A 15,342-nucleotide genomic window follows, 5' to 3' on the forward strand; every position below is an offset into this window, starting at 1 on the left:
TTCAAAATTCAAATCATCCTCAAAAGGAGATAGGATTTCATATAAATATAGCAGTAACCTTTACAACAAGAACAATTCAAAAAGCAACACTTATACACCTCTTTCATTGTCATGAAGAGTCCAACATCGCACGTTACAATTCAAAAAGAAATAGTAGAAAATAAAACTTGTCTCTGACCTCACTCACATATTGACTCAAAAGAACTCAATTTTTAAGCTTCAAGCCAACCGATTTCTCACTTAACAACCCTACGAAAAAGCTCGTCTCCTTATTTAGTCAAAAACTACTTACAAAGGATTACTGTACTTACAAATGGAATTTTATCCCTCAAACTGCATATATTTACAGTGCAAACCAGAACAACTCGCCGTCTCTTTGCTCCGAGAATTTATCAAAACTCTTCTCATTAATCTCATACTATCTTCTCCCTCTCTAAGATGTTATACTTGCCTTAAGGCTTTCGGTTTTCATCGCTATATGTACTACTGTGTTTTAGGGAGAAGGGATTTTTCTAAGCCAGGGCAAGAATGCCACAGTTGCGGCGATCGTTGTCCAAGCAATCAAACCCCTCAACCCTAACTACTGGATTGTTTCCAAAACTTGCCCTAACACATCCTCCTTTCCTTGCGGAAGAGTTGGGGGAGGATGCTGACCCTGGAGTAGCCGGGATTGGCGATGACGAAAGTGGTGAACATGGAGGAACTAACGGTTTTTCCTCCCTAAATCGAGCATCCTGAATTATTGGGTTAGAAACTCTACCTGGTGGTGACCCACAGAAAAATGGGGGCGACGAAGCTACTTGTGTGCTTAACCTCTCAGCAACTTGACCACCCTGCCACAAACAAAGCATCAATCACTCTTATTAGAACTCATCCACCTATTAGAACATCGTCAACAAAATAACATAAATCCTAATGCCTCAAAGCCTCCATAAAATGGCAGGGTACGAGGTTCAGATATAGGCATCCTTAAACACAAATGTTACCAAATGACCCATGATGAAATTTGGCTCAAGATTACTTGAATCTTGAATGACCGCAGCAACACATTACAAAGAAAGAAATAAATGAAATCCACCCCCTCTAAAACTAGATTATAAAATTAGTCGATGTCCAAATCAATCACTAAATCAGTCGCAATTAGACATCAACCGAATCAGCTGTAGGAAATTCATATCTCCAGAATTCAACTGATGGACAAAGCAATCACTTTCAAAAAACTTCAAAACGTGCAAAAGACCACTAGTTTACAAGACAAATTCTAAAGCCCAAGCCGCAAAACCTTTGACATAATCAAATTAACAAATAATTCCCTTAAACGAGAAATGAAAAACACTCGGATCATTTCCGTCTACACTCTACAAGCAATAAGAGCTAAAGAATAGCTCTCCTACACACTTTCCCTGGAACGTAAAGACATCACTCTTACCATACCCGTGTTTTTGTCATATGTAATTAATCCAAGTATCCAACCCATACCATAAAAAGATTCTTCTAGCATACTCCATATCAAACAAGACGAAGGATAACATAAATACAATAAATCGAACATTACACATGACATAAACGAAAGAAATCAAGTATTACCTTACTAAGAATGATATCCAACAACTCAGAACCCGCTCTGGCATCAAACACCTCACCTTGATGCCTGTATTATACCGCAAAAACATTAACCTCACAATAATTAACTAAAAATAACCAAAAATTACGCAGTATATCATAATCAACATATAATTACCCAAGGTGCCAGCGCGGAGGCCTGAACGGATCAGCAGTCGCGGAACTAAGGTGGCCAACACGACGAGGTTTAGGACAAACCACCGAGCTTCTACAATCACTCATATTATTACGAGGCGATGACGAAACGACGACGTTTTGCTGGATCGCGCAGTAATTGTAGCTCATTTCGCAAGATCTATGATTATTTTATCTCTATATGTATGCCTAAATTACGCCGTTTGCTATTATATTTACAAGATCTACGATCTACCAGAAAAACCTAATTATTTCCGCTGCAACAAAAATCAAAAAATTACAAATCAGATGAAATAAATCAAAATATTCCATAAATCTCGTAAGATTTACATTTCCTACGTTTGAATTAAAAATAAGATTAGATAAGATCTAAATAATCAATCAATCATTTCTAGATAAATACTATGAAGCTAATTAAACTATATTAAATTGTTTAAAAATCAAACAAATCGGAAAAAATGTAAAATCATGCACTTTTAATCAATCAATCTCATAACAAAAACAATAAATAATGATTTTTTTTAATTAAATCAGGAAAAAAATACTGTAATTACTGTTTTTTAGCTAAATAACTCTATTTAATAAAAAAAAAGTTAACCAAAGTTTCAAAAATCGAACAAATCGTTATAAACATACAAATTTCTAAATCTATCATTCATAATCAATCTCATAGGATAATCAATTAATCATTTCTCCATAAAAACGAACTAATTATAAATTGAATACGTCAAAAAGTAATTAAAATTTTCTAAAATCGCAAAAAAAAATCGTTATAATCAATTAATCAGAAAAATTGAAAATTAAATCGATAAGAACATGATTAAACAATCAATTAACGACAGTATTGAATTAAAATTAAACCGAACAACGGAAGGATTTAGAGTACCTGAGTGTAAGAGCGGAGTGACGGAATATGAAAAAAAGTGACGGAAAGTGGGGGAAGCGTGGGAAAAAAGGGTTAGGAAAAAAGCGTCGGAAATGGAGAGGTGGCGGAGAGCGTTAAGTAGGGATGAGACGTTGGGTTATATAGGACATTTTTAGATAATATCATGTGATTGAAAAGGACATGTGAGAGATGATTTTTATAACTTTTTTATTATTTTATTATTTTTTGTTTATTTTATTTGAAGGTGACGAATGACAGATTGACACATCTGTAGAAAGATGAGGAGAGAGAGACGGGGTTGGAAAAAGGAGGAGAGGAGGTGTATAAATGTTCTTGGGAGTTGCGAGTTTCTCTCTCACCCTCTTGTGTAAAACGGAAATAAGGAAAGAAATTCTTAGATTTTTTTCACAAAGTCTTATTTAAGACGGGTATAATTATCTTATACTTAAAACGAATTAACAAAAGACATACGAAGTACTTGTACAGAAAAAATAAAAATAAAAATTGTCTTACGCTTTGTGTTGATGAAACTAACTGGAAAAATAGTTGAAATTTGAAAAGGTATCGTTGATTATATAAAAAAGTGTTTCGCAAAATAACTGAATAGATAACTGATTTTGATAAAATGACATAAAATGATATGATAATTATTTAATAGTATAAATTTAAGAAGTAAAAACGGAAAACAAATCAAATCAACTACCTGAAATTTCAAATGCTATTACAGGTAACATTTCATTTCAGGTAGCTTATTTGGTTAAATAAGCTACTTGTCAAACGCTTACAAAAAAATAAGGTCAAATCAGGTACTTGAAATGTCTTGACAAACGGAGTCTTGTATGCATGTAACTTATAAGAATATGTTTGACAAGACACTTCAGGTAACTTATTTGACCAAAAATTCAACTACCATTTTTTTTTTGCAAATGTTTGGTAAGTAGAAGCTTATTTGACCAAATAAGATACATGAAATGAAATGCTACCTTAGGTCCTTAGGTAGCATTTGAGAAATCAGGTACCTGAAATGAATTATCTTCCATTTTTTACCCCTTTAATATATAATACTCCATATTAAATAATTATCACATTCTTTTACCAAAATCAGCTACCTTTTCAGCTAGTTTGACAAACACATTTTTATATAATCAATTACCTTATTAGTTCCTAATTTCGAGCTACCTTATCAATTAACTTTTCAGGTTTCAGTTACATTTTCAGTTTGCAGCTACCTTTTGAGTTAGTTTTACCAAACAGAGTATAAGTATGATAATAGTATGATATTTAACCCGCTTTAATGTTCAGATAGATCGGATATATCCGTCCTATGAGAGGCTAACTAGAAACTATAATAATTTGTAAAAGGCGGTTTTGTAAAGGTATTTGTGTTATAAATATAGTGTACGGTTTGGTTAATCATTAAATCGTTAATCGTTATTCGTTGTTCGTTAATCGTTGTTATATTTTACTCCCTCCCATTCACAATAAACCTCTCATTTCATTTTGACACAAAAATTAAGGAAACACACTACCCCACCATATAATTAAATTTGGACCACACAAATACACTACCCTACCATACAATTAAATTTGGACTACACAAACACTTACCAAAAAAGAAAATATGGAGGTTATTGTGAATAACCGAAAAAGGAAATAGGGAGGTTTATTGTGAATGGGAAGGAGTACCTTTTTTGTTGGTTTTAGTATAGTAAATGTGTTCACATACGGAGTACTAATTCAGTGTGGGAAGATCTACTCAGATAACGAAATGTATTGATATTTTATATGATTTTTCTTTCATTTGTTATATATTTTTAAGCAAAATCTATAATTAATAGTAGGTAGAAAACTATATTGATACTCCAAAGTCAGTATTTATCAGATAAGGAAAAACGCGGTTATTTCCTTCGTGTAATATCAACTCATATCTTTGATTCTTTGTATGAGGGTGACTTTGATTATCTATGGCTAATAGCTTAATAATGGAGAAGATAAAAAAGATAATAATTTTAAATCAGCTACTATGAACATGGTAATTAATACAGAGTATTACATAATGCATATTATCCATACAGTTTTTGCTTTTTAAGGCTTATGATTTTTTTTCATCCCGAATGAATAGAGTTCTTAACACTTCCTCGTAAAAGAAATAAACAGAATTATTTTCAGACGAGGGGACTTTCATTTTTCTTTTATAAAAAATGATAAAAATGTCTAATATTATCATAAATTAATATGTGGCTATCTTATTAAGATCAGAAAAAAAAAATGCATGTACACAAACTCGGGGAATATGAAATACTCTCCTTTCTCCTGGTAAACTTAAAATAAAAAAGTTGTGGAACATGGGATGAGACCAAAACAAAGAGAGATGATCCCAACTCCATTGTAGTCTCATTTTGTGAAATTTTTTACTATTTATAGGATTATGACCTTCTTATTTCGGACTTAATTTTACTAAAATTTCTGAACTTAACTTAGGATCTGGATTTTTTTATAACTGAACTTATAGAAAAACGGAGATATGAATTGAACTAAATTTTTCTGAACCGAATTTATAAGATCTGAATTTAACATATGAGATCTGAACTTTTCTGAATTGAACTTTAGAATCTAAACTGTTATGATTCGAACTTATGGCTTATAGGATCTGAATTGGACTTAAAAAAAAAGTGCCTTTTAAGTCAAAAATAACACGGCCTATGTTTTAATGTCACGTGGATGCGTCTACAAATAATGAGACACAAAGATAAACTATAATCTCAACTCCTAATTTTTGAAGAATTTAAAATCTCAATCGATGTTCTCTATTTTTTATCAGAGACGCTTGTGTTGTGTTTAATGTCTAATTTACTATTTAAAATAGTAATTGTTAAAGAAATACTTTTTCATAAAGGGGATAAAACTAATTGCGGGGGTGCTGGGGTGGTACTCGGGCCATAAGTCCATATATTTTTTTTTGGTGTAAACTATCCGGTTTAATCCGGATTCGAGCCATGTAGGACCATTAGGGCGGTAAAGCTTTCCCTCATGAGTTTTAACACTACTGCTTTTTCAGGGCTCGAACACGAAACCTCTGATTGACCTAGAACAACCCCTTGTCAGTTGATCTAAGTGCTCATGGGTGCCATAAGTCCATATATGACCTACATGTTTCACGCTAGCAAGAGTGGCAACACCAACATCTATGAGGATAAAATTCTTGTTGGGGGCATGATTCAATTTGATTTAATTTTATTTTATCCGACGAGTAACTAAATTTGGTTGGTATAAATGAGAGTAATAATCTTTGTCACTAAATTTGGTTGGTACGAAATTTTTGTGTCCGTCGCTGTTTAAAGACAAGAAAAAGTTAATTCTTGTAAAAACTATATATAAACGGATCTTTTATTAATCTACCCTCAATATTTCAAAGTAGGCTGAACTGACTGCTATCGTTCAAAATGCAAAATAGGTGTGATACTCCATTTGTCTCGGTGAGAAATTATTTGTTTTTATATTAGGATGTACAGAGTATTACTCAATAAGTATCTACGTGGCTATTTTCATTTTTAGTAGCTTTTTGTGGATCATTTTTCATGTACAAGTAGGTTACATATTTTGTAACACTATTCCGTAACAACTCACAAGCTTGTGAGTTGTGATCTCTCATAAGAGCGAGTGGAAAAACAAATAGGAGGGCAAGTAGAAGGAGGGCTGTGAGAGGTCACAAACTTGTGACCATCACAAGCAAGACGGTGACTTTGTAAATTTGCTTATGAGTTGTGATCTCTTACAAAAAGCAAGTGGAAAAACAAATTGGAGGATAAGTAGGAGGATATTTGTTAGAAGTCACAAACTTGTGACTGTCTCGAGCCAGATGTCTGACTTTGTAAATTCAAATTTAAGTGGACTTTGGAGCCTCTAATAAGTTTATTAAAGTTACTTGAGCCTTTCAATTTGGCAAGTCGAGTGAAAAGGACCGTTTAGATGGGGTATGTATGCCCAATTTGAACATGTCAAAGTATGTCGTATCAGCAATGGAATAACATGCTGTGGGACCATATCAAATCCCTAATTTTTGGCCCCTCTAATTTGTTTGCAAGTGGAGCATTAACTTTAAAACTAAGCTAAGTTGTCAATTAAGTACTACTACCGTTAGAATTTATCTATACGAGTTAGAAACTTAAAGCTAGCTAGTAAAAAAATATCGGAATTTATTTTCGCAGTACGATTTTTACTCATAGTAGTACATTTTGCATCAAAATTTCCATTCTCTACCCTTTACTAAAAATCCTCAAACCTAATTCTCTCCACCTTCTCTCTACCTTCTACTATTTTTGAAACCTTAAATCTTTTCAATTTTCTTAAATTTTTTCAATTATGAACGATTATTCAGATAAAGATCGGGTATTTAATTCGTTAATCTCATATTAATAATTTAATTGATTCTTTCTTACAATTTTATTCCTTTTTAATTAGGGTTTATACCTAAGTTAATTAATGACTAATTAGTGTGGCATTGTGTAGTAGTGGTGTTTTATGGCCAGGTGTCGCCGGTGTGGTTCGACGGTGGTCCGACGGCGACATGAAAGTCGCCATTGGTACGGTGGTACTGTTGTTTGTCGTACGACCGTAGTGGAGCATTACGGTGATTGGTGCGGGTGGGAGGCGTAGTTCGACGGTTGGTAGTCTTAGTTCGGTTGGCTTTTTAACGATGGTCCATAGTAATACGTAGTACGGTAGTAGTAATCAGCGGAGTACATTGGTTTAATTTGTTTTTATTCAATGTGCAGTCGTCTGTATGTGCAGTAATGGACTAATGGCTATGCCTTTGATTTTTCTATTTTTTTACTCAAATGTATTTTATGAATGTAATACTTACACAATATTTAATGCATTACATAGTGTTTATAATGTTAATTTACGAATAAAGTACCTAACTAGTTTTAAACCCGTGCAAAATTGCACGGGTATGTATTTGGGCCAGTATTAATGTTTTTGGATGTATATTTGTTTTTGCATTTCTATTGTACTTATCTAGTTGGTCTAAATCTACGATTTACATAATTTATGTTTAAATTTGTTACAAACACGTGTTCACATACACTGGTTTATAAGGAAATATAACGTAAGAGTTTAAATAAAAATTGCATACATAAAAAACTTTACATCCGGATAAAAGAAATATAATCTAATATAATCAACTTTAACATATGTATGTAATACATTTGCGTTTTATGTTCGATCGCGTATATAAATGTTATTCCTTCTTGAAATTATGTAATTTTATTATTATGTAATTTTGTTTTAAAAATTATGTACTCCGTAATTCAATTTCATTTACTCGCATTTGTAATTCATTCTGTGTATATGTTATAAATTTTATTTACACGGAATGTATAAAACTATTTCATAATATTAATTCATAGAATTTTTTCATAATATTATTTCATGGAATTTGTTGTAAGACGGAATTTATCGCATGTTTGAATTTGACGAAATAAATACATTGCACACTCACGGGTCCCACCATAACATGAATTTTCAAAAAAAAAAAAAAAAAACTGCATTAATGACATGGCGCGCTAAGGATTGAGTATTGTCTTTTGTATTAATATAGATAAGATTATCAATGCAATACATAGTTATTTGTATTTTATCAAATTAATTTATCAATATAGTACAAGATTATCATATAATTTAATTTTTTTTCATGTGAAATTGGAAGGGAACGGATGTTTGAAATCAGAGAGAAAATATTAGAGAGAGATTAGAGAGGGAAAATGAGAGAAGAAATGAGAGGGTATAATAGTCAACATGTACTACGATGAGTAAAATACGTACTGCGAAAATCAAGACCCAAAAATATGTTGGACATAAACCCGACTCAAAATGATTGGTTAAATAACTGAATCGTAATTTGTCGAAGTAATTGATTAGCATATAGTACCGTCAAGGAAATACACGAATATGTGGTTAAATGAACATGTTATTCTGCCAACCCTACTAAAAAATAAGTTATTCTTCTGCCTAATCGAAGATGTCAACTATGTGAGGCATCCTCAAATAACATGCTGTGGGACACGTCACATGCCCGTCAAGGAAATACACGTATATATGATTAGATGAACATGTCAATGTAATTTGGATCAGAATTCTTGAAATTAAAGTCGATAAAAAGCGACGTGAGACAAATTTGACGTAAAACAAGTCATTGAAGTAAATACCAGATAACACCATCGCAACTTATTTATATAACCAGGTATTCAGGTTTCTGCGAACCCGACACAAAAGTAAGTTATGCATACATATGCCGAGTCGAAGATGTCAATGAGAGGCATCACAAGGCTCAAATAACATGTTGTGGGACATATCATATCCCTAAATTGGACCCTCAAAAGGTCTAATTGTGTGGAAGTGGAGCATTATTATGTTGGGAGCATAAGGTTAGCTAAGTTGTCAATTGAGGACTTTGATAAGAAATTAATTATACGAGTACAAGTAGTAGACTAGTGGAGTTAATTTAGATTGATGTCATTTTCACACCCCCAATTATCTCAACTGTTCTTAAACCAAACCTTACACATGTGCCATACCTAATTCTATAAAGTTTCTTACTTCTATTAATAGTATTGACGTAACTTTGCAGCTTATACTGTTGCATTTTAAATAGGTAACTGTTACATCATGTTCTTTTCGATCGAAAAGAATTATAATTATAATTGTACGGAATTAAACTTCCCTGTATTGAAAAACTGGAGCTGAGCTGAACTTAAAGGGCTAAAATTGAACTGAAAAGAACAAAACCGTAGTCCATTAAGGATAATGGTTAAAAATCCGAGTACAAAAGAATGAAAGATAGGGAATTGTACATTAACTCGGTCTCCCTGGATTATGGACTCGTAAATATGAACCAGACCCGGCAATCATTACCCATATGAACTCTGAAGGAGAAGGCTCAAATTCATCTACAATTACTTTTAATCATCTTTCTTTTATTTTCTAAATACTTGTTCATATCGGGAATACGATCTATATTACACTGGTTAACTTTGCACAGCCCAAAAAATGGCAGCGACATTACAGCAAATGGAGCAGTAAAGAAAAGAAATTACGTTGAGCATCTTGCATCAAGCCACTGAACAATATCACTAAAAACTCTGGAAATGGCTTCATCAGGTTCGCCTTCAAGAATAGAATGATAGCCTCCTTCATAGAGTTTCAGTGTTTTATCCTTGCTACAAGCTCGATCATATAGAAACTTGCTCACATTTGGATCCGTTACCATATCTGCAGCTCCATGAACGACCAGCAGTGGAGAACGCACCTGAAAATCAACCAACTCGCAACGTCAGATATATACAAGTGACTGTTACTCAGACTCGACTTCAAGTATTCGCTGCAAGGTCTTGTCACTTGTCGGAATGTTGCACGCTGAGGAGACATTATATTTTTTTGCCATCATCAAACAAATCAATCTTGTAGGACTTACCATGTTTAATTTATAAAATCTCATGTTTCGAGTATTTATGTATTTATTTACAAGAGTCGAGAGTCTTAAAATCTGACGAGAAAAATGTGTAATAGTCTAATAGACAGCCAGTTGTACATTAAATGACCAAAGAGTTCATGGAAAACTAACCTTCTGAGCATTTGACTCGATTTCTCTCGTCGCCTTCAAAAGTTCCATTGCAGTCTTTAACCGCACACGATCAGAGTAGCAGATCATGTTGTAATAAGCCTAAAAGAAGGGTGTAAGAGGGAGAACTGTTAACAACCAGAAATATGCAGAGGGAAATTCTTGAAACGTAAGAGAACAAAATTTGCCGAGAAAAAAATCAGCAACAAACCATTTTTCTGTACTTCAAGTTTCTAAACGCAAGTTCAGCTAGGTCTTTTGTTTGAAAGAATTTGACTTCCGGAAGAACATTTGACAGGAGATTTGCAACTTTCAATACTGCTTCAGGAGGCAGCACTTCATCCGAAACCTTGAAAACAAACAGTTATTTTAGTCAGAAGAAATATACAAAGTAGGAGAAAAGTTAATGAGCGGTCATATGTATATGCATTTGCTCATAGTTCATGGTAACATGAATACACAGATAAGTACGTCTAATTGCCTATCGTCGATTATCATGCTAGCTTTGATGAAAGACTTAGACTTCAATCAAAAAATTGAAATTTGCTGCATCACAATACTAGCTGAACTACTGTAAGTCATTTTTCCTTTGAGGAAACACGAGTTATACTATGTGATCCGGAGTTGATATTTCATATTCAATTCTGAGGAGACAAGTAGTCTGAACTTGTAATTGTAGAAAACCAACATTCTAGAATATGAATAAAAGGGCAGCCCGGTGCACGATGGTGTCCCCGCTAGGCGAGGGTCCGGGGAAGGGTGCCACCACAAGGGCGTAATTGGGGTAAGCCTTCCCTTGCCGTTTTGGCAAGAGGCCGCTCCAAGGACTTGAACCCATGACCTCACGGTCACAAAGCAACACCTTAACCGGTGCGCCAAGGCTCCCCTTCAACATTCTACAATATGAATACAGCCGTTAAATCCTGTCTTCAGCATGTCAGGATAAGATAAAAGTACCTAGCTAGAGAGTTCACTAACCAACAATTTTCATACAACATCAGAGCCTTAATCCCAAAAACATTCGGGGTCAGCTAACCAAGAATTTTCAAGTAGTCTCACAGTAAGTTGTTTAAGCCCGTTTAATGGAGGTTTTGCTGTTTACATGAAAGGATTTTCAATTAAATTTGCTTACTTTACACATAGGAGCCACAAGAATCATCCCGTCCCATCCATCTGGCTGTTTGAGATGAGTTTTCAAAGCAACGGCTCCACCCATAGATTGACCGAAGATAAATCGAGGTACCCCTTTAACTTCTGGTCTACCTGTAATTTATATATCAAATGGATTATTTCAATTTTCGAACAGTTCAGGAAGGTCACCATACAAATTTTAGAGCTAAGTACTGGTAAGAACATAGCATGGCAATTGGCAAACCTTTAATTTTTGAAAATTGTTCAATCACATTGTCAACTAAATCATCAAATCTTGAGATATATCCATGCAATCCATCAGAAAGTCCGAAACCAGGATGGTCGACAGCATAGACAGCGTACCCAGATCCTGCAATCCTTCTTGCTATACCTGTAAATAACAAATTTCTCTTTTTAAGATCATGGAAAGGTAAATCTGTAAAGTGTAAAATTTCAGGCTTGGAGAAACTGGGTACAGTAAATTAACGATTTGTTGCCGGACGACAATTATACCTTCGAACAAAAAGGTGCACGTATCACCATAACCGTGACAAAAGCAAACAGCTCCTTTGATTTTTTCTCCTTCGTTTGGCAACCAACTCTTACAGAAAATCTCTTGCCCTTTGGAATTAACTTCATACCACTGCAAAAAAAAAAAATGAAAAAAAAAAAAAAAATACTCAAGCACATTGTTACTACTTATAACCAAGCTAAACAGACATTATCTTGAATATTTCAGCACAATGACAACTACTGTAGTGGAAACGATATTTCAGAACACTCAAAATTATCGTGCTGTGGCAAATTATCAGTAAACACAAGTCGATAATATACTCTATGCCTCTATGGGTACATTTCAGTCTAAAAAGCCACATTAAATCATCTCAGCATAGTTTAACTTAATTCCTTAGCCGCAGACATGGCTTCTAAGAAGAACTCAATGGCTCAACCAACAATTGTAATTCAATTGTATGACCATTTAATCACTATTTTTAACCAACAAGCTTAACTAAATCTCTTTGTACCTGTCTTTGAAACCTAAGCATTTTCTATTCATGGTAGTCTATTCTATAGCACAAAATTTCATTTGTGACGGCACGTATCCGTCACTTTGGAGTGACGGATACCATTTTCCCTCACAAATGACCCAAATAGAGGAGAGAAGGAAGCACATGGGGGTGCCCCCACCTTGTCCCTCCTATCCGTTTTGTGAGTGACATTATCCGTCACTTACTCCGACCCGTCTTCAGCAAGACTAATTGATTCTATAGATACTGCAGCTTTCCATGACCCAAGCATATCTGACAAATGCTCGTATAAAATCATTGCATGATACAACGGTCTCTTTCATGCTATAATGGTCATTTTATAGCGGAGTTAGTGACTTGTTGTATTCATACAATGGTTTCACATAAGATTAACTGAACATAACTACATAAGAGACATTAATTACAAGACCATGAATAGCATTGACATTGCATTGAAATGACAAAGTCAATTTCAACACCTTGCAGTTGCGCCTGCATTTACCTTGTCAAAGTTCATCTTACCCTGTGTTGACTAGAAAGGAAACATTCCACCCAAGGGTTAAACCTAATAATTCCTCGGTTCCATTTGGCTGTATACGTTTTTATAGTGGAATTTTGAAAAACGTATACAACCAAATGGAACAGAGGAAGTACAGCTCTATGCTCAAAAGCGTTTCCCAGCATGATCAACCTTTGAAATTTTCTCTACCCCCAAAAAAATCAACTAATTGTATTCCAATCTCGAGCGAATTCAACTTCAAACACAAAAATTCAACTCCTCTCTACACCTTATTCTCTAACTTCATTTTATTTACACTTTTCTATACTTGAGCTTTTGGCCACAAGAGTGTTTTTTTTCCTCTCTGAAATAAATCTAAACAAGTTGACTAAGGTCTTGTTCTTTCCGACTGAAACTATGTGAGCGGAACTAAATTGAACTCATAAGAATCGAACCAAACCCAAGTAAACTAAAATTAAGTCCAAAAGTACACTACCTAATATAGACTTATGAAGCACTACAAACTACAATAACACAAAATGAAATAAGCATAGTGTAATTATTTCAAGCTTATTTTCATATTAAATTATTTTTCACCAAATCCAGCATTCAAAATTTCAGATAGCACTACCAATTTCAGAAAGAAAAATTAAATACTAACAATAAATAATTAAACAAGCAAGATTAACTAGAGTTACCTCTTCTGTTCTGATCCCAGGTGATGCCTGCTACTCATTCCAAACAAAACAAAAAAAAACTCAATAATCATTAATCAGTAAGACAATCAATAATAATTCATGAAAAAACACAAATTCTTTTTTAAGACGGAGGTATACTCCGTACGTCTTAAACCTAAAGCGGGTCAAATAGGATAGACGAGACAAAAAGCTTGGGAGACCTCATAGACCCGTTTTAATAATCTTAAGACGGAAGACGGATATTCCCGTCTTAAATACTAAATAAAAAAAGTGCATTTTTTTTATGAAACATTAAATTAAAAAATAAAGAAGATGGAAACCTTAAAGAGGACATGGTCAAGTTGACTATGAAAGTCAACGAAAGCAGATCGAAGTTGTCTACGAGCAGGTGCATGGTCTAAATTTACACCAACTACTTTACCATACAACTCATCACTTAAATCTTCAAGACCCTTTTTTCTATTTTTTTTGCCCATCAAATTTAATGAAATCTGAGCGGTTGATTGTTGGCATTTGATCATCAAAGATGATGAAGAAAGATTGCATTTTTTTGGGTTTTTAATGGTGGGATTAGTGTTGTTGAAGAATGGTAATGTTGATGGTCGAAATAGTGTTGATGATATTGAGAGTTTCATGATTTTTTTTGGAGTTTAAATGGAGTTAATTAATTGAGTGATTATGGAATATGGAGTGTGATTTTAAAGATTAAAGTAAGAAGTGAAGTTGTGTGAATGAGAATGATGAAGGGGCCCGTTTCCGAGACATCGAATTGAACATGTTATTAACATGTTGTTGACCATACCAAACTCGGTGGCTTTCGATGTTTGAGTTGGCCGTGTCGGACTGTGTCTCGTGTCAACCAAGCGTGTCTAGCAGAAAATATCACGGTTTAAGGTGATCTTTGTACTGTGTCGGTGAGATGGAAATGACGGTCCAAACAAATACCATAACCCATGTGTGTCGTCCATAGAGGTGTCCAAACAATTTCTTCACTTCAACTTTATTTCTTTTGTATTTTGATCGTGTCTAAGTGTTGTGTGTATTGTGTATGTGTGTCTTGTCGTACCTAAGCTAGGCACGATCATTTTTTCCCCTCAAACTTTGACCCACGCACGACCCATGGTGTTCTGTGCAGTGTTGTGTTGTGTTGGTTGTATCAATCCCTAGTCGTGCTAAACTAGGTCATAACTCATAGGTCATGATGGGGAGTCACAGCCTAACGGCCCCGCATGCCCATTTCCAATATGTAATTCGATTTGCATAGAGGTGATTAAATACGGATTTTGGTCTAATAGTGGCGGTATTTGGACTGGATTTTGTGGGTTTGTGTGTAGAGTTTGAGCATTAACTAGTTAGTTGGGTGAGTGTGATTATTTTTAAATGAGTAGTTTTAGACTTTCTTAAAACAATCAATAATTGAGATTCGGCACATCCATACAATTCATGTATTTAGTATTTCGTACATATCTTGCATCCTTTTCTTTTCTTATAAATAGGACCTCTCGCAATGGGTCATGCATATTTGGGTTACAGGTTCAGCCATTTATGCGAGTAAAATACAGATTTAGTCAAATTTGTACGGGTTTCGGGTTGGCCAGGATAAGAAATAAGTTAGATTAACATCTTCTTACATAACTAGTATGGATCCCGCGTGAATGCATGATTTTTTAGATAGGAATATCAAAGAAAATACGAAGTGACAGTTATAAAACCTGATATTT

At 34.2% G+C, this 15,342-nt stretch overlaps 2 protein-coding genes across 3 annotated transcripts; both read right to left on the reverse strand.

Moving 5' to 3' along the window:
• On the reverse strand, positions 1–2,941 carry LOC141643951 (uncharacterized). Its single transcript, XM_074453357.1, has 4 exons — positions 2,645–2,941; positions 1,742–2,015; positions 1,588–1,651; positions 1–833 (listed from the first exon to the last, which is right to left on the reverse strand). Exons 2-4 carry the CDS (start codon positions 1,906–1,908, stop codon positions 513–515), a joined length of 552 nt encoding a protein of 183 aa, XP_074309458.1. The 5' UTR covers positions 1,909–2,015; positions 2,645–2,941; the 3' UTR covers positions 1–512.
• Positions 2,942–9,596: 6,655 nt separating this feature from the next.
• On the reverse strand, positions 9,597–14,465 carry LOC141643962 (caffeoylshikimate esterase-like). Of its 2 annotated transcripts, none has more exons than XM_074453370.1 (8): positions 13,942–14,465; positions 13,622–13,651; positions 11,910–12,039; positions 11,641–11,787; positions 11,398–11,528; positions 10,477–10,614; positions 10,269–10,367; positions 9,597–9,953 (listed from the first exon to the last, which is right to left on the reverse strand). In XM_074453370.1, the coding sequence occupies exons 1-8, from the start codon at positions 14,254–14,256 to the stop codon at positions 9,738–9,740; spliced, it is 1,206 nt and encodes a 401-aa protein (XP_074309471.1). In that variant the 5' UTR covers positions 14,257–14,465; the 3' UTR covers positions 9,597–9,737. The 2 variants fall into 2 exon arrangements, with proteins under 2 accessions (XP_074309471.1, XP_074309470.1); XM_074453369.1 differs by having other exon boundaries at positions 13,622–13,648; positions 13,942–14,357.
• Between the last annotated feature and the right edge of the window lie 877 nt (positions 14,466–15,342).

Source organism: Silene latifolia, chromosome 2, assembly GCF_048544455.1.
Source record: "Silene latifolia isolate original U9 population chromosome 2, ASM4854445v1, whole genome shotgun sequence".
NCBI lineage: Eukaryota > Viridiplantae > Streptophyta > Magnoliopsida > Caryophyllales > Caryophyllaceae > Silene > Silene latifolia.